At 48.4% G+C, this 22,335-nt stretch overlaps 1 protein-coding gene and 1 pseudogene across 1 annotated transcript; both read left to right on the top strand.

Moving 5' to 3' along the window:
* Positions 1–3,144: 3,144 nt before the first annotated feature.
* LOC149359380 (3'-5' RNA nuclease TATDN2-like) lies at positions 3,145–8,074 on the top strand (annotated as a pseudogene).
* A 9,646-nt stretch (positions 8,075–17,720) lies between these two features.
* LOC149359379 (3'-5' RNA nuclease TATDN2-like) lies at positions 17,721–22,125 on the top strand. Its single transcript, XM_089567660.1, has 5 exons — positions 17,721–18,011; positions 18,436–18,605; positions 19,793–19,922; positions 21,004–21,216; positions 21,988–22,125. The coding sequence occupies exons 1-5, from the start codon at positions 17,721–17,723 to the stop codon at positions 22,123–22,125; spliced, it is 942 nt and encodes a 313-aa protein (XP_089423786.1).
* The last annotated feature ends 210 nt before the right edge of the window (positions 22,126–22,335 follow it).

Genomic DNA, 22,335 nt, shown 5'->3' with positions numbered 1-22,335 from the left:
CCGTGCCCAACGGCCGCCGTTACCCGACGAGCCGAGTTGGTAGCCCAGGTAGCCCGTCTCTCGCTCCTGGTATGACGTCAAGCTATAACGTCACTAGCCCTCTAGCGGGAGGAGCGCGGCGCGCCGTGCCCAACGGCCGCCGTTACCCGACGAGCCGAGTTGGTAGCCCGTCTCTCGCTCCTGGTATGACGTCAAGCTATAACGTCACTAGCGCTACAGTGAACTTTTAGTCCACTGTACTAGCGCCTCAAGCGGGAGGAGCGCGGCGCGCCTTGCCCAACGGCCGCCGTTACCCGACGAGCCGATTGGTAGCCCGTCTCTCGCTACTGGTATGACGTCAAGCTATAACGTCACTAGCGCCTCTAGCGGGAGGAGCGCGGCGCGCCTTGCCCAACGGCCGCCGTTACCCGACGAGCCGAGTTGGTAGCCCAGGTAGCCCGTCTCTCGCTCCTGGTATGACGTCAAGCTATAACGTCACTAGCCCTCTAGCGGAAGGAGCGCGGCGCGCCGTGCCCAACGGCCGCCGTTACCCGACGAGCCGAGTTGGTAGCCCGTCTCTCGCTCCTGGTATGACGTCAAGCTATAACGTCACTAGCGCTACAGTGAACTTTTAGTCCACTGTACTAGCGCCTCAAGCGGGAGGAGCGCGGCGCGCCTTGCCCAACGGCCGCCGTTACCCGACGAGCCGATTGGTAGCCCGTCTCTCGCTACTGGTATGACGTCAAGCTATAACGTCACTAGCGCCTCTAGCGGGAGGAGCGCGGCGCGCCTTGCCCAACGGCCGCCGTTACCTGACGAGCCGATTGGTAGCCCGTCTCTCGCTACTGGTATGACGTCACGCTGGGACGTCACTGGGCATGGTATGACGTCAGGGGTCATTCTAAAGGTCAAACGTGCCAAGTGGCCGCCGCTACGCGAAAGGCCGTTCTTGGGAGTAGCATTGCTTTCGCAAAAAAAATTTGAAGGATGCCTAAGCTTCGCCCTCACGATTGGAACGCGACAGCGTCTTGCAGCGCTGCCAGGGAGTCCACGGAACGCCATCGCCCATTCGGCGCGACTCCTCGCCCGCTGGACAAATCGAAAATTGGTTTCTTGAGGAAATCAAATGGCACAGTAACAGCCTCACTTGTTTTGGTGGACACCCGAAACGCGCATTATACGCAGCCCCCGATTATAGGTCGCCGGTTCGAATCCCTGCCGAGAGCTATGCTCTAAGTTAACCAGTAAGTTTATGCTGCACGAAACGCTTTATCGTATGACAACATCGGCAAAATTCTGTGGCGAACGGTTCGCATGATACGATTTTTTCCGACGCGTGGTGCTCACAACTATACCACGACGCCGACGGCTTTTCAACCGACGAGCTGTATAAGCTGACGCGTAAAAAGGTTGTGGAACCACAGCATTCGCACTAATTAATTCATTTATTAAGCATTTACAGTGATTCAAAACATTGAAAATTGGTGTTTGCAGAAAAGAAATGATGCAGTAAGATAACGTAGGTAGTGAAAGAAGTAAAGAGGTGCCGTAGTGGAGGTCTGCGAAATAATTTCGACCACTTTGTGGTGGTGGTGAAAACATTTCAGCCCGTAAAAGACCGGTTCTTACAAGCACTAGGTGGAGGTCCCTAGTTTGGGACCCCAGTGGCGGTGGCCACCTGGCTTGTTGGGCCTGTAAATAGTGGCAGCCGAGCAGGGTCGCCTCCCAGTCCTCCCTCGTTGGGAAAGGGGATGGGGGAATAGCCGGGTGGGTCTTAACGTGCACGTACATCGCACAGCGCACGGTCGCCTCTTGCGTTTCTCCTCCATCGAAACGCGGCCGTCGCGGTCAGGTTCGAACCCGGGTACTCCGGCTCGGTAGACGAGCGCCTTACCACTGAGCCACCGCGGCGGGTCTTCCAAAGACATGTTCTATTATTGTGTCCTGCTAAGGGATTAGTAAATCTTTTACAAGGAAGTGGGTCTTCCTTTTACAAGGAAGACCCACTGGATTCTTAAGTTGTAACCGACTTTAGTAAAAGGCCCACTACCTCTGCTCGATGGGTGAAGAAGCTGTCTGTAGCTCCCATCGTGCTTCCCCGAAAAGACCTGCGAAACAAGGGAACTCGTCTGGGATCGACCAGCCGAGCATGGATTCTCCGGAAAGGCCAGGAAAACTTGCTCCAGAATATGCGCAGTCTTTCAGAGAGGGGGGTGGGGAGAACAAAGTGAGGAGGGGGAAAGAAGGCATATGGAAAAGGCTACGCGAAGGTTAGCTTCCGCCTCTCCGCCTCTGAAGCGCTGCCGTGAAGGCGTGAGGGAAGTGGGGTTGACGACGTGACCGGTTCTTTTCTTAGAACTTCGTCCTCTTCCGCATCTGGTTTTCAGCCTTCCCTTTCGCCCGGTAGGGTACCCTGATAGTTATTTAAAGCTGCACTGACTCCTGCTGCCGTTGCAGCTGAGAGTGATCTTCCTTTAGGAGAGCAACTAGTTCGTACTCGTACTCTCACTGATTTTTTTTTTCTCCCGACTAGGCCGCGGTACCCATCGTCGTTAATTGCTACATCATTTCTGGCGGCTAAGTTCATCGTATGCGTAGGTATGAGTGCTTTTATTTCACAAAGAGCAGATTTCAATAACATTAGACAATCTCACGGACCTTCCATGTCCTGATACTACTGTAAGCGACATATTTTTCGCGAGCTAAGTATTTCGCAAATCGGGTGAAGTCACGTTTTAGGAATATTTCAGGTGTCGTAAATTTCGTAAAGCAAAGGTACCTCTTTGCGCTCCCTTTGCTCTATAATCATTTGTGGAACCAATTATCGTGAGGCCCCCGTGATTCTCCAAAAACGCCGAAATTAAGCCGTTTACAGAATTTGCGCAGATTCAGCCCTGAGCATAGGTCCTGTTCTGACTTGACTTTTATTTCGTTTGCACCAAAAGAATTCAGGTTCCAAATAGGAATGCCGGTTTTCTCTTATGCTCCAGTTAGCGCGATGCCATTTCACATGAATAACTAGTTGTAACATGTCTTTGCTTCTTTGTAATGACTCTTAGCAGGCCGGCTGTCATGGTTGTATACCAACCACTTGCTGAATTCGCCGGGAGCGACGACACTTGGGATTGCTGCTCGGATACCGAATCCTGGGATGAGTACGACGTCATGCTTCGCCGTTGCTCATCTCAAGAGGACATCTCGCTGCCGAATCTCGCGGTCTCGTCTGCAACTGAACCCATATCGTCGCCTGAACTCGCAAGGCCTGGTGACAGACAAGCCGGAACTACGGCAGGACGTCCGACAGGCGACGAGTCATCGGAGGACGAGCAGCCACTCTCCGTTTTCGAGAAATACTTCCACGAGACGCAGCCCTGTTCCCAGAAGGACACCATGCCGGGCGCTCTTTCGTGGCACGGCCCGAGTACCTACATGACGCACTGTCTGCGGTCAGACGAGGTAGGCAGCCTTGTGTTTTTATTAATTATTGATTTATTTTAATGAACGCCGTAACCTGTAACGCGAACGCTTTGTTCCGTGTCTCAGATGTCCGCTCTGTCTACGGATTAATGCACCTGCATTTAGGTTTACCCGTTTCCGTGTCCCAGTGATCTACCATACACGTGTTTTGAAAGATTCTTTTGATTCCTGACGCCTCAAGCTCTTTCTATGTTGCACTGTAGCTTGAAGATTTCCGCGCGCATGTCAGTGCCCTCGTGGTCGTTTTTCCTCTGAAAACTGCTTCTCGGAAGAGATCCTACGTGCGTAAGTTACTCTGCTGCTGTGTGCGATACGCAGCACATCAGTGAAAAAAATGGCGACGCCCAGGGAGCAATTTGTTCAAAAGCGGCGGTCATCGTCTTATCTGGCTTTATCGTCTTTAGCGCCAGTTCCTGCAGTTCAAGCGCAGCTTGGCGCTGACTGCTTCCAACAGGAATGGTCGAGTGCAAGTCTGGTCGTATGCTAGCCTTGGTGTAGCCACCAAATTGCCCTAAGGTTCCCTAATACTAAAGTTACTGGAACTAGCTAAAACCAGAATACTGAGTAGGCCACACCCCATGAAAAATGACCGTTTCCTGCCAAGCCTCTGCTGTACCCAAAGTTTGCGCCTGTGACGTCATGTAAAAACTCCGTAGTTCAGAGGAGAGTTCATTGTTTCTTGTTCTGGCTAAGGGTGGGGAGGGGTGAATGGGGGAAGTTGCAGAAAGGGTGCGGGGTCGCTAATAGTAAAGTCACTGCAACTCTATAGCTAATGCCAGAATACTTAGTAGGCCACGCCCCACGACAAGGGGACAAAAGAGCGTTTCCTGCCTGTTCGTTGCTGCATCCAACGTTGGAGCCTGTCACGTCATGTAAAAACTATCCCTAGTAGCAGATTTCTTTCTATATACATCTTTTTTTTTTGCTTTTTAGGACGCTGTAGCTGACGCCCGTGCCCTGAAAAATGCCTGGAGTCGGCACGATGAGCCGGCAGAAGTCGTCTTCCAGCGCAGACGCGTCTCACGGCAGCCGAGGTCGTCCGTCGAGGCCCCCCGTGCTGTGCAAGAGGAAGAGGCCGAGCCCTGCACTGCCGCGCCTTCGGAGCCCACGCGGACAGCGTCACCGCCAGTCATGCCACAGTCGACCAAGCAGTGGCCGTACTCGCTGCCGTCAGGAATGGGCCTGGTGGACACCCACTGTCACTTGGAGCTCATCTTCCGCAAAGTGGGCCACCGTGGAACCTATGCCAGATTCCGGGACGAGCATCGGGACACCTTCCCTGATTGTTATGAAGGCTGCGTGGCAAATTTTTGCGATCCGCAGACATTCCAAAAGGTAATTTTTTTTTCAAACACAATCTTATCGCGTGTCTGTTGTCTTCTCATGCGTGGTGGAATTATTTACAGTAAGTTCTAATGACCTCGCGGAGTTAAATCTGTGCCAACATCAATAATTTCTATAAACGTCGCATCTCATTCTTGCATTCACTTACAGATGCATTCACCGCACTTATGGCAGTAATTAAGTTACTGTAATCCCATTACAGTAATTTATTTACTCTTTCTGTTAGCTTGCAATGGAACTATGATAAATTTGCCGCAGAAATAAGTCTTTATCTTCGACGTTGCGTTTTTTTTTCCAATGCATAAATATTCCCATGCATAGTAAGGGTTACATGGTGATCGCTCTATGTCTTTAAAATGTACTACCTCCACAAACCCATATACTGTAATTCCTCCTGCGTTAGCTGCTCTTATATTTATTCCTCTATAAGCCTAGTCCTGCCACTTTTGACGTCAATTATACCCTCTGCCTTAATTAATTTGGCACTGGCGCTTACTACTTTGCGCAGCGCCGCCTGTGGTAGCCGATCCAGGCCGAGGATGGCGTTTGGGGAGCTTTCGGATGTCATCCGCACATGGCTCGCGAGTACAGCGAAGAGGTGGACGAATACCTCATCAAGGCCCTGGAACATCCAAAAGTCGTCGCCTTGGGTGAAATAGGGTTGGACTACTCCCGCAGGTGAGTGCGCATACCAGTTCAATGCGGGAGAGTAGGGGGGGGGGAGAAGGGCTTTTTGTCTTCTGCCCATTAGTAGACTTCGCTAAAGATCAATACTGTTCCACCCATCGCTCAAAAAACCACCGCATGTGGCGGCTTCTGTCTCTAGTGCTGCGTGAATGAAGAGACAACCGCATCTCAAAATTTACTCAAGCTTGGCTGCATGCTTTTCTTTTCTTAACCGTCAATAACATTTTTCTTATACGTTTGAGGGGTTTTATTAGCGCCCTATTACCTTAATTGCTACGAGCACGCCGTATATAATGCGACAAACTTCTCGGCGTCATGGGGCATTAGTAACGACTCCTGTCCTTGTTGAGACCTGAGTAGCGTTAACAACGTAAAACTGCCTTCTTCGCTACACGTTACGAAATGGTGTTATCTCGCTTTTGCAGAAACAAATGCGACCACGGCCAGCAGAAGCGTGTGCTCCGGCGGCAGCTGCAGCTTGCCCTGAATGGTCGGCTGCCCCTCATAATCCACTCTCGAGACTCCACGTCCGACACCATCGGCATCCTCAAAGAGGTATAAGCTGTCTGTCTTGCTACACTCGTCACTTGGCGCAGCCCCATATCTATTACTTTCCAGACGTAGACTATTCCGGCCATATGTATACCTTTTGTAAGGTGCAGAGTCTTCAGGTGCCCCATAAGTTTCTCGCTAGTGTGAGTCACATATTTACCCATGCTGCTTTTTATCAACTTTATCCCTCGCACGTCGCTTCCATTCGCGCACTGCGGACGGCTCGGATGCTTTCTTCGTAGCTTCTCAAACGGATCTGGTGCTAATTAATTTTGGTTGGCATCGGGGGGACCAAAGAGCACTGTTGCATAAGGTGCTCTTCGTTTATTCGAGGCGGGGTCCAAGACCCGCTTTCTAAACATTTCGCCCCAAAGAAGCCGAGCTCCCGGTCAGGAGAAAGCTTGTATTCATTGTATCACCTGTGTAACTTCCTTTTAATGACACTGAGGATCGACCGAGGCGGATGCGGTGTGCGGGCTGCCTCAGCGTACCGGGTGTTTCACTTAACATGCTCTGCAATTATTAAAAGAGGCTTTTTTTTTTCACGGCAATCTCAGTGGTGTAGCACATCCCAATACAGCTAAGACGGGCTATGTGGTAGGCTGGTTTACTATTATTGAGTAGTTAACCTTTTAGCAATTAGTCTCCTTAATTGTTGAGAGACCGGTAGTGCACACCATAAGCATATCAGTTTTTAGAATACAAAAAACGCAGTTGGCCTTGGCGCTGTGGTACAATAAATTTTCTCTATTTCGACGACTTGGGTGTACTGGAGGGGTTTGCTTGCCTGCGAGCTAAGCGCATGTATTTTGGAGCGATGCAGTCAGATTTGTTGGCCCATAGCGCCCAGGGTACGTGCGTTTTCAAATTTCTAAGAACTGATATGAATATTGCGGATGGTGGACTATGCGTCTCTCAGTAAATGAGACTAACAATAATGAGACTAACATCAGCAGCTTTTGAAGGACTGTAGTAATAGTTTCAAAGTTGGCTAGTCGATATTATTTAACCGTCCTAGTTAGCACGTATTAGCTGTATTCTGACGCGCTATACCGCTGACAGCGCAATGCCCAAAAAAGTACTGTTCTAACTCAAAAAACCTATTGTAGACCACGGCAGAACATCTTAGGTGAAAGAGCCGGTATACGTTAATGGTTCACTCATGCTAACGAGGTGGATCTCTTGGCTCCCCTCTCCGCAGATGGTGCCGTCGGACTACCCGATTCACCGCCACTGCTTCACCGCCGACTGGCCGGAGGCGCAGCGCTGGCTGACGGAGTTTCCCAACCTCTGCCTCGGGCTCACTCCCCTCGTGAGCTTCCCCAATGCCGGTGGGTTGGTCGAGGTCGCCAGGAACATCCCCCTCGACCGGCTGCTGATAGAGACGGACTCCCCGTATTTCCTCCCGAAATCGGTACGCACGCATTTTCACGACAAATTCATCATAGTTACGTGGCTATCCTTAATTTAATTTTCTTTTTGGCTAGTGCGCTTTCTCCCCCGTCGTGACGACGGTGTAATCTGGGGACTCTGTATGACACCTTTGTTTCTATAAGCAGCCACCATTTCAAATAGTGCTGTGCAGAGAGCAACGTAATAAGGCGGTGTTTGTATTAGCACAATCCTTTGACGCAAGCCACCTTTTTGTTTTAGCCGCCCTGTTGATATCTGGCATCCCTTGGAAAATTTCGGAACGCCATGGGTCCTGGGTAGGACTACTTTGCAGAGTACGACGGGTGCCAATGTGTAATGAGATATTTGCAACGAGTTATTGTTAGCCAATGCTGGTAGCTAATCCTCCTTACAGTGCCATGCTCGCAGAAGCCATACGTACGCATGGGCCTCGCGTTATTGACATTCCCACTTTCTTGGGTTTTTGTTGTCTTTTTTTTTTCAGGAATCGGGGCGTCTGAAAGCGTCGCACCCAGGAATGGCGATCCATGTGGCGACGTGGCTCGCATTATTCCGGAATATCGGTGTCGACGACATACTGACAGCCGTCCGCCAGAACACGCGGCGAATCTACAAAATCTGATCTCGGACAGCGTGTAGCCTTCGCACGTGAAAGAAAAAAAAATATATATATATAACTGTGAAAACCAAAAGAGATGTCCTTGATTTTTTGTCTCTTTGCAAGTGCTCACATTCTTGGGGCAGGTCAGTGGTGTGACACTGTAGGTTTATACCCCTGCTGTCAACTTTCTGGGTCAACGAAAATTAGCCGAGAAAGTATTCATAGAAGGCTACCTGCACAATGTGCGCGACTGGAATAATAAAAACCAAAAAAATAAAGGGGGGCACTTTGTTGACCTAAAGTGCGGTGAGGCGGAAAGCCTCAAGCGCGGTGTTGCTGCTTGTGTCACTGATGTTTGGCTATATTAAGCTTCGCCTCTGAGAGTGGAACGCGGCAGCGTATTGCAACGCTGCCAGGGAGTCCACAGAATGCCATCGCCCATTCGGCTGTACGCCTTGCTTGTCGGTAAATTGGTTTTTGAGGAAAGGAAGTGTATCTGTCTCGCATAACTCGGTGGACACCTGAGCCTCGCCGTAAGGGAAGGGAGGAAGATGGGAGTGAATGAAGACACCGTATTCACTAGACGCGCCTTTGTTTATTCCGGACTCTCGAGCTGGCATGGCGGAGTGGTTAGCGTGCTCGTCTCTCACTCCGGAGACGGTTCGATTCCCCATCTCGACCATTTTCCCACTCGGTTTTATTTATTTATCTGGTCTGACTAGAAAGGCTACTTGGGCTAATTGGTTAATTAAGTAAGCTCAGTCCCACTTGGAGCATCACTATACCATCTCTTTAATTGCTTCCATGGCCATTAGCCAAAGTACAATTGGCCCCGTTTGAAATTCGCGCACTGTGACGTCACGACCATTTCGACCAGTTTTGAAAGCGTGACATTTCTGTCGACAACTCCTGCTTACAACGATGAGGCATTAAAGGCTTCCGCCTTAAAAAGCGCGCGTGTTCCAAGCAAAAACGAATCGAAGACGCATATCGAGTCGGCTCAATGGTGTATATAGTTTTAGTAGTTTATTAGCACGGTATAAAAGGCAGGTAAAGATGTCCCCGACCGCGGTAGTTTCCATCTAAAATCAGAAGAACCTGAGCTGGAAAATGGAACTTTAATAGTGCTAGTAGCAAGGCATTCTTTGGAAAGGGGCTTAGCGCGAGAGTAACAAGTACTCGAGAGGGATGCAGGAGGTGGGCAATTTGAGGAGGGCAGAAGTACTACCTCACGCAAAATGCAAGGTTGCGTTTTCGGCCAATTACGAGCTTGGGGCAAGAAAGGAAATGCGGGCATACCCATAGTTGTATATCACGGCGCCAAGAAAAAAAATCACATTCTAAAGAAGTGTTTGACTTAAGAGCGTTAGCTATGGGAGCTTGAAGTACTTAAATCGGTGTGCTCAGAAAACAAGGATAAAACCAAATACAAAGCTCCGCGCATATTTCCTTTACACTACTCATCTATCATGCACTACTCTTGCGATTTACAGCCGTCTTCACTATATCTGGTATATTTCCTCTTAAATCAATTAATAAATTTTACAAACGTGTGCATAACAGCCCGAAGAATCGTTTGACAGCATCCGGACCGCACCGCATCGAACGGTTCGGCCGTAACGGCTGTCTGCATTGTCCTCGAAGTGCACGTTTTGGGGGCAGAAAGGTCGACGTCGCGAATCCCACACATAATTGGGGCTTCGTCTCAATTAGTAATTCTATCCTCAGGAACATGCCGCCATTTCACATTACTTCGAACTTTCTTCACAAACGGGTGGCCCCCAGATAATATCGAAATGGTGGTCCCGGTAGCAACCGCTGATCCGGATCATGAGAGGGAAATAACTAGAAGAATAAGATTGGGTTGCAGCGCATATGGCAGGTTCTCTCAGATGATGAATGGCAGTTTGCCACAATCCCTCACGAAAAAAGTTTACAACAGCTGTATCTTACCTGTACTCACCTATGGGGCAGATATGTGTAGACTAACAAAGAGGGTTCAGATTAAGTTAAGGGCAAAGCAATGAGCTATGGAAAGAAAAATGATAGGTGTGACTTTAAGAGATGGAAGCGGGCTGAGTGGGGGAAAAAACGCGTGTTAATGACATCCTAGCGAAATCAAGAGGAAGAAAAGGGCTTGCGCAGCGCATGTAATGCGAAGGCAAGATAACCGCTGGTCCTTAAGAGTAACGGAGTGGATTGCAAGAGAAGGGAAGCGTAGCAGGGGACGGCAGAAAGTTAGGTGGGCGGATGAGATTAAGAAGTTTGCGAAGATACAGTGGCGGCAACTAACAAAGGACAGGGTTAATTGGAGAGACATGGGAGAGGCCTTTGCCCTGCAATGGGCGTAGTCAGGCTGCTGATGGTGGTGGTCCCTGGTCGCCGCACATCGATGGCCGCTATACTGGCACATACATAAAGGATCGAAAGTATAGGCCTCAGCACTGTTGGTATGTGATAAAGTGCGGTAACGCAATTGCTGTTTTGATCAAATTCACCTTCATTGTAGACAGACGCGTCCTTTCTCAAAAAGCTACAGCACGGCCGGCCAACCGCCAGCCCATCTCTGCCCCCACACTTCCACCAAAATGGATGCCATCTCGTCCAATCCCTCTGCCAACACGTGGTACACCTCTTCCCTTTTTGTTTCTCCCACATCGAAGAATATCTCCAGGCTTAACATCCTTATCTCACAAATAAGATTCCCCAAGTCCTTGTCAACCTCTTCGTTCCGTCCCCCCCCCCTCCCCCCCAGTGCTGTGCACAGAACGATTTACTCTCGCTGCGCTATTGCCCTTGTATCGTCATCTCCGTCAGCTACTCTTTCCACCCCTTGTGCGGCATCACTGTTGAGGGCATACATTTGATTCCCTGCGCTACCAATACCAGGTAACGCCGCCCAGTGATTTTCCAAACACAGATTGATGCTCGTGTCTCCTAGCACCACGTACATGCTCCCTCCTGGAAAAGTCGCTCTTTACGCGCCCCATTATAGCTCCTGCAGACATCCTCATGTTTGAGTCGTGAGTCATAACCACCCTGCAACTGTGTCCCTCTCTCCTAACTTCAGGTTTCTGCTGGCTGTTATCACTGAGTGGGATCTCCTTTCTGGAATAACCTTGTCCCTTTCGTCTCCATCCGCTCCAGACACCCCAGCTGCCACCTGTGAATAGCTGTGCCTGTGCAACCCTGCTTGACCTACTTTCATGTTTTTTTCAAAGGCAGTGCACGCCCCATCCATGTGGCTCGAGCTAGAATGCCTACCACTGTTGCTTCCGATGGACAGCGGTGGCGCCCATTTTTTCTTCCATTTCAACAGGCTGATCAGGAACTTCTCAATTTTTTTTTCACTTTTCTGCCTCTAGCTCTCTCTTTCTGGGGCATCCAGACGTGACGCTGTAATGTCACGTTTTATAGGTCAATCTTGTCCAGACTTACAGATAAAATCCGTGTCTTCAGCCTCTTGTGCCGATTCAAACCGCGTTTGCTCTAGGTTCCATGCCTCTCAGAGTCCCTGCGTCTAACCTTCTTTTGCTTGGCCATCCTGCCGCAAAAACTGATCAGAATGTGCACAGATCGAAGCCATGTGCAAACATGCGTTCACATAATTCTCTTTACCCAAAAACCTCACCACCCAGATACGGAATAACCAAATTTCGTTCGCGAAATTCATTTTCTACTTTCTTGGATTGAAAGAAACATGACCTTAATATGCCTTAAAAATACTGGCTGCCAGTTCCAATAGCCTAGCCGCTAAAAAAACCTAGCTTTTAAAATAGTAAAGGAAAATTTTATCTATCGGACGATGCCCACCGTACCCGCTGTCGTTAGTGCGCTTGGTCCCCGTCGCCACGTGCAATCTTAGGAACGCAGAATCTGGCGTCCGCACCGCAAGGCTGCAAATACTGCTCCTGCGCGTAGATACAACTAGCTGTCAACTCCGAGGAGTTCTGCAGAGAAATCTTGTGGGAAGCAATATGTCATACTTTCACCCAGCTCTGCCGTGCGCCATTTCTTAAAACATCTTTGATGCAAGCTACGTGACGCATCCCGTATACTTACATGTCTTAATGAAGATTGAAACATGTTACGACCTTCTAATCACCAGTTTTGTGATGTATTAGTCACGTTTCAAATACAGCGCTTGATGTGTGACGCAGCCAACTTTTCGACCACTCCCGATTATCGCTCACAATTACGACGCCGGGTTTTCTACAGAGTGCAAGTCGTACGATGTCGTTTAATTAAGCGCAAATGCACGACCCGCAGCATGCCTTCTCTTCGTTTGTGACTTTCTACACCGGTCCGTTCACTCTGCGTAGTAAATTCCAATTCTGTGTAGCGCTCTTTATTTCTACCGTGAGAATCTCTGCCCTATGGTACACCCCCCGTTCTCTTCCTATCTTCACGTCATCTACAGGTGGTTATGCCCAGATCCCTGATGTGTGTTTCGCTCAGAGTGCACACACTAAATTCATTGCCCTTAACTGCTGTTGTGTTTCTAACCATTACGCTTTCTGTTTACCCCATTCTATCTTTGAAGCGTATTCATAGCTTTCAGTAACTTATTGAACATATTCATGTTCAATAACTGATACTGGAGTTAAATTTATATAGTTTTGTTCCTGTGCCTAGATGTCAATATTGTTTGGCTCAGCCTTCATTAAATGCTTTCTTCTTCGCCTCCACCAACGCCTAAAGCCCCCGTGCCCGCCACCCCCCCCCCCCCCCCCAAAAAAAAAAAAAAATTCCCCCAACACTCCCTTAGTGTTCGACTTAAGAGCGTTAGCTATGGGAGCTTCAAGTATTTGCATCAATGTTCTCAACAAACGTGGAAAATACCAAATCCAAATATCCGCGGATATTTTTTTTACACTACTCATTCACTTTGCTCTATACTGTTGCGATTTATGGCCACCTTCGCTATATCTCGTATATTTTTTTCATTTATATCGCTTGATAATTTTAAAACGTGTATATCACAACACGATGAATCGTTTGACACCATCAACACCCTGCGCCAAGTGGTTCGGCCATAATGGCCGTCTCAAGGTCCTCAAGGGGCACGGTTTCGGTGACGAACGGTCGTCGTAGCGAATCTCACTCAAATTTTGGGCTTTGTCTCGATTAGTAATTTTATCCTCAGGAACATGCTATCATTTGGCACCACTTCGAACATTCTGTGTCAAGCGGGTGGCCACCAAATATTATGCAATGGTGCACCCAGGGCGTCGCACTTCGATGGCCTCTATACTGGCACATATATGAAGGATCGAAAGTACAGGTGCACACACTGCTGCTATGTGATAAAGTGTGGTCACGTGGTTGCTGTTTCGGTCGATTTCACCTTTATTGCTAGCAGACGCGTCCTCTCTCAAAAAGCTACTACTGCACGACCGGCCAAGCTCCGGCAGCCCAACCCTCTCCCCGCACCCCTACAAAATGGATGCCATCTCGTCCACTCCCTCTGCCAACGCCTGGTACACGCTCTGTTCTTTTTCTTTCTGCCACATCGAAGCCTATCCTTAACATCCTTATGTCACGATTAACACTCACCACGCCCTTGGCAACCTCTTCCTTCCGTCCTAGCGCCTTCGGTGCTGTGCACAAAACGATTTGCTCTGGCTGCGCTATTGACCTTTTGTCGTCAACTGCCTTAGCTGCACTTTACTTCACTTATGCGGCGTCACTGTTGGGGTCATACAATTTAGTCCCTCCGCTACCATTACCGGGTAACGCCCAGCGATTTTCCCAAGACAGATTGCTGCTCGTGTCTCCTAGAACCAGCTACATTCTCCTTCCTGGAAAAGTCGCTACTGATTCTCGCGTATCTTGTTTGTTTGTTTATTGATACTGTTAACACTATTGAAGGGTCATTACAGGAGTGGTAGGAAAAAAAAAGACAGCAAAAATACCAACAAATCTGTCATCAAGCGCATTGTACACGTAACAAGTCATTAAAGAGGAGGTATCTCTCTTTAGTAATGTAAATGCTTTTAGCGCAAGTCGTTTTGCGCTAAAAGCTTTTACATTACCAAGATGAACCAACTCGCCCAACAGAACGTGTTACTACCTCTCTTTACGCGCCCCATTATAGCTCCGGCAGACCTCCTCATTTTTTAGTCGTGAGTCATAAGCACCTCGGAACTCTGTCCCTCCCTCCTATCTTCAGGTTTCTGCTGGCTGTTATCACTTACTGGGATCTCCTTTCTGGGAATAACCTTGTTTCTTTCATCTAAATCCCCTGCAGACTTACCAGCTGCCACCTGTGAACAGCTGTGCCTGTCCCACTCTGCTTGACCTACTTTCATGCTCTTTCCAAAGCCAGTGCACGCCCCATTTTTGCTGGAATGTCTGCTGCTTCAGATCAACGGCGGTGTCGGCCATTTTTTCTTCCATTTGAACAGGCCGTTCAGGAAATTCTCATTTTTTTTTTACTTTTCTACCTCTAGCTATCTCTCTCGGGCATCCAGACATGACGCTATAGTGTCACGTTTTCTAGGACAGCCCTGTCCAGACGTGCACATAAAATCCGTGTCTTCCGCCTGCTGTACCGATTCAAACCGCGTTTCCTCTAGGTTCTCAAATCCCGCACAGTCCCTGCGTCTAACCTTCTTTTGCTTGGCAATCCTGCTGCAAAAATCGATCAGAACGTGCACAGGCTCAAACCATGGGCAAAAATCTGTTCAGATAATTCTGTTTACTGAAAATCCTGACCGCCCAGTAAGAGAAAAACCAATTTTCCTTAACGAAATTCATTTTCTGCTCTTTTAGATCGAAAGAAACATGACACTAATATGCCTTAAAAATATTGGTTGCCGGTTGGAATAACCTAGCCGCTAAAAAGAGGAAATTTTGCTCCTAGTCTGCATCTATCCCCGATAGCTTACACCTAAGTACATCTAGCTATTCACATATTAAAGGACAAAATTATCTATTGAACTATGCCGCGTCGTGTCCGCTGTCGTTCACGGTCGCCACGTGCAGTCATACGAACACGCAATCTTGCGACCGTACCGCGAGGTTGCCAATAACACTCATGCGCGTATATAAGACTAGTTGTCAACTCCGATGACCTTTGCAGAACAATCTTGTTGGAATCAATATGTCACTGCTGTCACCCATCTCCGGTGCGCCATTTTTTAAAACATCCTTGGTTCAAGCTACGTGACACACCCTATATACTTGCATGTCTGAATAAAGCTTGAAACAGTTAGCGAACTTCTGATCACCAAATTTGTGACGTTTTAATCATGTTTCAAATCCACCGCTCTATGTGTTGACGCAGCGAACTTTGCGACCACTCCCGATTATCGCTCACAACAATGCCAACGCCGGGTTAATTGCGAAGACCAGAAATTCCGAAAAGAACTCTGGCCATGTCATCTTTTTGCGCAATTTTCTTTAGTACGGGAGCAATCTTGTGCGAGCGTCATGAACCCCTACCTTATTTTGAATTACAAGACCATCTTAAAAGTGAGCAGCAAAAATGGTTACGCAAGATGGTGCGACATGCTCCGGGAGTTATGGCTCCGATGGGAAGACGTTTTTCCTTTCTTTCGTCCAAGTCTTTACCATGCTACGCTATTCCAACTATTCCAAGTATGAATTACCAACTAGCCCAGCACCATGTTTTATTGAACTTCCAGAGCATGTCTTGAAATTCTTCGCTAACGACTCCTAACTTGCCATGTTAATTTTAGTGGGTCGGCATACACACCTTTTTACGCCGCCGCGGTGGCTCAGTGGCTATGGTGCTCGGCTGCTGACCCAAAAGACGCGGGTTCGATCCCGGTCGCGGCGGCTAGAATTTCTTTGGAGGAGAAATTCTTGAGGCCCGTGTACTGTGCGATGTCAGTGCACGTTAAAGAACCCCAGGTGGTCGAAATTTCCGGAGCCCTCCACTACGGCGTCTCTCATAGCCTTAGTCGCATTGGGACGTTAAAACCCCATAAACCATACACACCTTTTTCTTGACAGCAAAATGTAAAAAAAAAACATGAAAGACAGCCCTTCGAACCAGTTAAACAAGGCGTTATCGTTTCTTTGATCCCTCTGTTTCAGTCGGCGCTTCAAAACCCAGAAACATATGCGTCAGCAGATAGTGATGTGCCAAGACCTCAGCCTGGAACATTGGTGAAATATGGCAGAAAATTCTGACTAGGCACTTATCATGAACTGCCGCGGTGGATCAGTGCTTAAGGCGCTCGTCTACCGAGCCGGAGTACCCTGGTCCGAACCTGACCGCGGCGGCCGCGTTTCAATAAAGGCGGAACGCAAAAGGCGGCGGTGTGCTGTACGGCGTCAGGTCACGTTAAAGATCCCCAGGTGGTGGAAATTATTCCCGAGACCTCCACTACGGCATCACTTTCTTCCTTTACCTCCACCTTCCTCCCTTCCCTTACGGCCCGGTTAAGGTGTCCGTCGAGATAAGTTAGACAGTGCGCCATTTCCTTTTTTTCAGAAACCAATTTGCTTTTGCTTTACTTCAGTTATCATGGTGACATGCTCAGGACTGGTTATAGCCAGCCACATTATTTCTTCATGCATGGTAAGCTTCCGGTGAATGTAATAAGCAGTGGTTTAAAAGGAAACGCTAGGGAAAGCCACTTGCACTCATGCAAGAAACTTCCTCCTCCTTGTATTGTGCCGCAGGCGAAAACATGGCGCATTCTTTTCCAGGTCAGTCTGTGCGATTGGGTAAAGGGAGGGGGGGCGGGGGTGCAATAAAATGTACCCTTGAATACGGCTCTGCAGGGCATGCTAACGTGTGCAGGACACTGGCGAAAGAGAAGCCTGCTGTCCTGGGCCTTCGAGAGATAACAGCAGGTGTGAGTTGTTCCTGTACATTCCAGAAATTCGTTGATGGCAGTCAGCCATGATTCATTCAGCGCTGTGTTGGTTCCTTCCTTAGTCCTCTCTTTCGTGCGCTGTTCCTTCAGTTTTAACAATGTACCGACTAGCCCAAACAAATACCTTAGTGCATGATTCATATAGGTGCGGCCATGGTCGAAATACTAGGAAAAAGCTAAGCTAGGTGACCTCATTCACGGACAAAGAGATGCAGTGATAAAGGAGAAAGGGGTCATCTCCACAGAGGAACTTGTTCCTCCTTTCCACCAGCAGATCGCTCAGCCTCCTCTCCCGTCACATGGTCCCCTTGGTACTTCACTTCCACGCACGGCGGCAGTCGGACTTTCTTCGAGAAGGCGGACAGGTCGCTCCCCTCTTCGGTGCTCTCGACCAAGCAGTGTAAAAGCGGAGATATACGCGCTGATCGTCACCAACGCAGCTTTTCTTTGGACTGTTGGAAGCATCGCACGGGTGAGTAAAGTGTTTTTTTTCACCAACCAAGTGCTATATCACCTAAATACCAGGAGCCGTTGCTGCACTAAAGTACCGAGCGGAGGCCCTGCTTTCACCGCATACGTAACGCGTTAAGCTACGCCCTGTTTTACGCTGTTGTCCATAATGTGTTCACTCGACAACTTAGGTATTCCGTCGCCGAGACTGCTATATCAACTTGAGCACGAAGAGCTTTGTCATTATGTTATATCCGACCGTCGGCTGATTCTTGATTATAGAGTTCTAAAAAAATTCTATAAAGTCTCTATAAAGAAGCATTTGATGCATGTATTCTCTTCAAAAGCTGCGCAGGTTGACTATCATGGCGCTACAGCACCCACTCGCTGATTCCTGCTGCAACGACGGCTTTGTCGTCTGGGACAACCATTCGACAACAGCCACGAATGTCATCCCCAAACCAAACAAGCAGTGGCCTTACCGGTTGCCGTCACGAGTGGGCCTTGTGGACACCCACTGTCACCTCGACTTCCTTTTCAACAGAGTGGGTCACCGCGGCTCGTACGCCCAGTTCCGCGTAAAACATCGCGACACCTACCCGGACTGCTACGAAGCCTGCGTGGCTAACTTCTGCGACCCATCGACATTTCGCAAGGTACTATTTCAGACGAAATCTCGATGCTAGTTCTTGGCTTCCACAAGGAGCGTCCCACCGCCGTTATTTGTCAGGCTCGAAGTTCTGGTTGCTTTGCGCGTTTCTCTCATGCGATTACCAATTAAGTTGAGCTGTTATGTTTCCTAGGCGTGAAAGCAGCGGTGCATAGTCCTTGCTTTGTTCCTAGCTCCGTGAAGGCTGGGAAGGCACTCAGTGGTTTGCTGTCTTGTAGGCGCGTTTTTTAAAACAAGCGCTGTGGTTCGGAAGTGCGATGTTATGTCGCTAAGTACTCATTCTCCACTGCCAGCTTTCGCTGAGCATATGGTCCATCTTTGATACGTTACTCGCATTCGCTGGGACTGGCATGAACCAGCTTACACCCGGTTTCTCCTTGCCATGTGCTCATTCTGTGGTATCCCTGCAGCGCCACGTGTGGCAGAAGATCTTGACGGAGCAAGGCGTCTGGGGTGCGTTCGGGTGCCATCCCCACAGGGCCCGCGATTATACGGAGGAGGTCGAAGACGATCTCATCGTGGCTCTGGAACATCCAAAAGTGGTCGCCCTTGGAGAAATAGGCCTCGATTATTCTAACAGGTGAGTGCGAGAGCTTGCGAAATGCTTCTTCTATCGCACTCACAACGATCAATGCACGGATAGAGCAACACCTCAGAGCGATCACGTCAGCCTAGGCTGCCACGTTTAAGATAAAGTTTATATGTGCTGTGCTGCGCGTTTTTGATCTGTGGCCGGAAACGATCAAGTTGAGTGCACATTCTCAAATGTAAACATCGACAATGGAGTGTCACTTGCGGAAGAGACCTTTCCGGTTAGAGTGCATTAAGGGAACGCCCTTTGAGGGCCAAGTACGCAACGTCGACATCAGCGACCTTGAAGGCACATCATGTATGGTGTATAACAAGTACACAAGGCAAAGCGCTTGTCTAGAACAAGTCTAGAAGTGATAACATTTCGTTGAAAAAATGGTCTGCATGTAAGCATGTGCAGTTAAAACTTATTTGATTTAATCGTCATATTTGGCCTTCCTGGTCTCGGTTGCTTTGGGGTCAGCTGAACACACAGTTCGGTCGTTCTAGGCATGTGTTTTGCCCTCTGTACTCACAAGTTCATTTTACTTGTTATCAGACTTTTTAAATAAAAAAACGTCTATTTGTTATGGCTACAAGCGAAGCAACACAACAAAGGAACGCGATCAGATGCAACTCCGCTGCACGCCTTCATCTTATTCTGAATATTCTTAGCTTCTGTTTTATTTCTCTTTTTTTTAATTGTTAGAAACTCTTTAAGCTCGCTTTATTTGGGCTATCACGCCAAAGAGTCCATTTTTAAGTTTTCTTTTTCGTCAACCTATTCACAAATCTCGCTCATTTCAAGTCAGAATTTTTTTTTTTTTACCACGAGTGCACTTTGCCTTCCCGTTTAGCACCGCGAAGTCTAAATTCTAATTAGAGGCGTCGAAGCGCACTCCCCGCAAGGGCCCTTAACTTGTGCGCTTGACAGAGGTATTAGTAGCCACCATGCACGAATGAAAACACTTTGTGTTCCTTCTGGTCACGAGGCTGTGAATGCCACAATTACCTGACTCAATTTCCTGGCCAAAATTCACGTGTGCTTTAGTGTTTCCGCGCTCCGTCAGGAAGCTTTTCTTTCGCCCTACTGCGGTGGCTATTGCCATCTAGCGCACCGCAGAGGGACTCCTGTGCGCATGCTAGTTTCAATGCGTGTGTCGTTTTCTGCTTGTAACACTCATCTCGCTCGTACAGGAACAACTGTGAACGTGACCAGCAGAAGTGCGTGTTCAAGAGGCAGGTACGTCTTGCCCTGAATGGGCGCCTTCCACTGATCATCCACTCTCGAGACTCTGCGGCTGACACGCTCGACATCCTCAAAAAGGTACACTATATTCCTGGCTACCCTAAATCCTGAATGCAACCTAAAGTCCATCATTCTTTCAATCCAATATAATGATGCCGGATATACAGGATGTTTGCAGTAGAATTTTTAGGCATTCAGATGGCTTCGACGACATAGTAACATTAGTTTTCTTGACATCGAAAAATAGGAGAATCATTTTGGCTATAGCACTATCTGTTTTTATTAATTGCTTTTTACACTATTCTATTTTCCCGCCTGTTTCCGATCCGAAATTTTAATCTAGCCTTTTATAGACTCTGGTAACATCCACACCGGTTCTTTAGATTTCTGAAAGCACGTTTGGCCTCGGTGCCATGGCTCAGAAATTTTGGCCATTACTGCCAAATTCAGGAATCGTGTATCTGCGCCCAAAGCCACGCTCATCAATAAAGGTCACGTGGCACACAAATGCGCCGCGATGTGACGTCACTTACAGGCGTCGCTGTACGTGCACAGCAGGCGCGGAATTTTCGAATTTTGGTGAGATGTGGCCGAGACTAATTGAGCCACAGCGCCGAGGCTAATCCTGTTTTCCAAATTTAAAACCTCATCAAGTGCAGCTGTCTTGGACAAAAATTTTGAATATTAGGATATTGTCAGATACTCTTATGAAACTATTGATGTCATTGGTCCATTCGTCTGATATGTAGCGAAATCTTTTTAAGTGTTTACTACGATCGTATCGAACAGGTAAGTCTGCAACAGAAAACCAGTGGGGAACCCTTTTCACGATCGCAGATCTCTTAACATAAAAAAAATACGTCTGCCATATGGTGATCTGCGTATATATTGATTGTCACAGTGACAGTTACACTATATGAAAAGTTGCATTCATAATCGCTTTCCCGCTGAATAATGCTTTCATCCTGAGAGACATGAGAGAGGCCTTTGCCCTGCAGTGGGCGTAGTCAGGCTGATGATGATGACGATGATCTGCACTTCAATCGCAACTTCTCCCAGCAGAAAGCCCCGGTTACTATCATTGCGCGCGTGGCTAGAACAGTCCGGTCGCTTTGTGACTTTTCTAATGGAGTGTATCATCTGCCGTCCCCTTCCGCAGATGGTCCCTACGGACTACCCGATCCATCGCCACTGTTTCACAGGTGGCTGGCGGGAAGCCCAGCAGTGGCTTGGAGAGTTTCCCAAACTCTGCTTGGGGCTCACCCCCCTCGTGGGATTCCCAAACGCCGGAGGTGTCGTCGAGGTAGCCAGTAAGATCCCCCTGGACCGGCTGTTGATTGAGACGGATGCGCCATATTTCCTTCCAAAATCGGTGAGTACTTTTTGAGGTGATAAACTAGGAACTTCCCTACCTGTACGCCGTTTAATTTCATGTTGTTCGGCATTGTTTGTCGTTTTTCCGCTCAGGCAGATGGTTCGTGCGACTAAGGATTTCGCTATAAGCAGCCACCAGTATTGAACAGTGGGCACAAAACTTACGAAAGATCAGCTGTTTTCCCCAACTTCTGCTCCAGAGTTTGTTCACGGTATAGATTGTATCGTACAGTGGCATAGCATCGTCTTTATTAACATGCCTTGCTTTTCTTTTTTCTCCGGTGACAATGAGTTCTCAGTGGTTTCAGGGCGCGAAACTACCTTCTAGAGCAGCACTGGGTCTCCCACAGTGACTGAAGCTACCAAGCACTAGATGGGTCCCCAAAAATGTAACAGGACACCTGCTGCAGTAGCTTCATTTCCGCGAAGCACAGTGCAGTCATACATGCATTCGCGTGTTTGCTAGCAGATTCGCCTACATTCGGTTTTATGGCACAGGTTATGTCGTACAGTAGCACAGCGCCATCTTTAGTCCCATGCCAAACGTTTTGCTGCGGTCAAAAGTAATTCTCAATGCGCGGCCGACTAACTGCTAGTGCAGCCGTCGGCACCACTAGATGGGCCCCTCAGAATATAAGGGGACGTGTGTAGCAGATTCATTGTTACGAAATACCTGTAACGCATAATAATACATGTAGGGGCTTGTTTGCTCGCCAGATACACCCACTTTCCGTTTAGTCACCTCTTCCCTTTCAATGTGTTCTTTAAGGAGTCGGGAAACCTCAAAGCCTCCCACCCTGGAATGGCAATACACGTGGCCACCCGGCTTGCCTCACTGCGAGGAATCGAAGTGGAAGACGTTCTTTCGGCAGTCCGCAAGAACACGCACCGCGTATACAACATCTAACGTCGTGCTGTGCATCACGCCGCAGTGCCAAGAGTATGCTGTATGTGACAACGGGGCCGCCCCGGCTGCCTGTCATCAAAATTAGTGCTATTCTCTTTTATTTCCGTACCACACTATTCTATATTGTGTGTGTAACACAGCATTTTTTGCTGTTACTTCCTGGTGCAGTTTTTAAAACACTGTAAATAAAAGCTTTATTTTTAATCATTT

Source organism: Amblyomma mixtum, chromosome 2, assembly GCF_055824585.1.
Source record: "Amblyomma mixtum isolate Tamu chromosome 2, ASM5582458v1, whole genome shotgun sequence".
NCBI classification, from domain to species: Eukaryota; Metazoa; Arthropoda; class Arachnida; order Ixodida; family Ixodidae; genus Amblyomma; species Amblyomma mixtum.
Note: the sequence above shows the minus strand (reverse complement) of the source record. Positions and strands in the feature narration are given on the sequence as shown.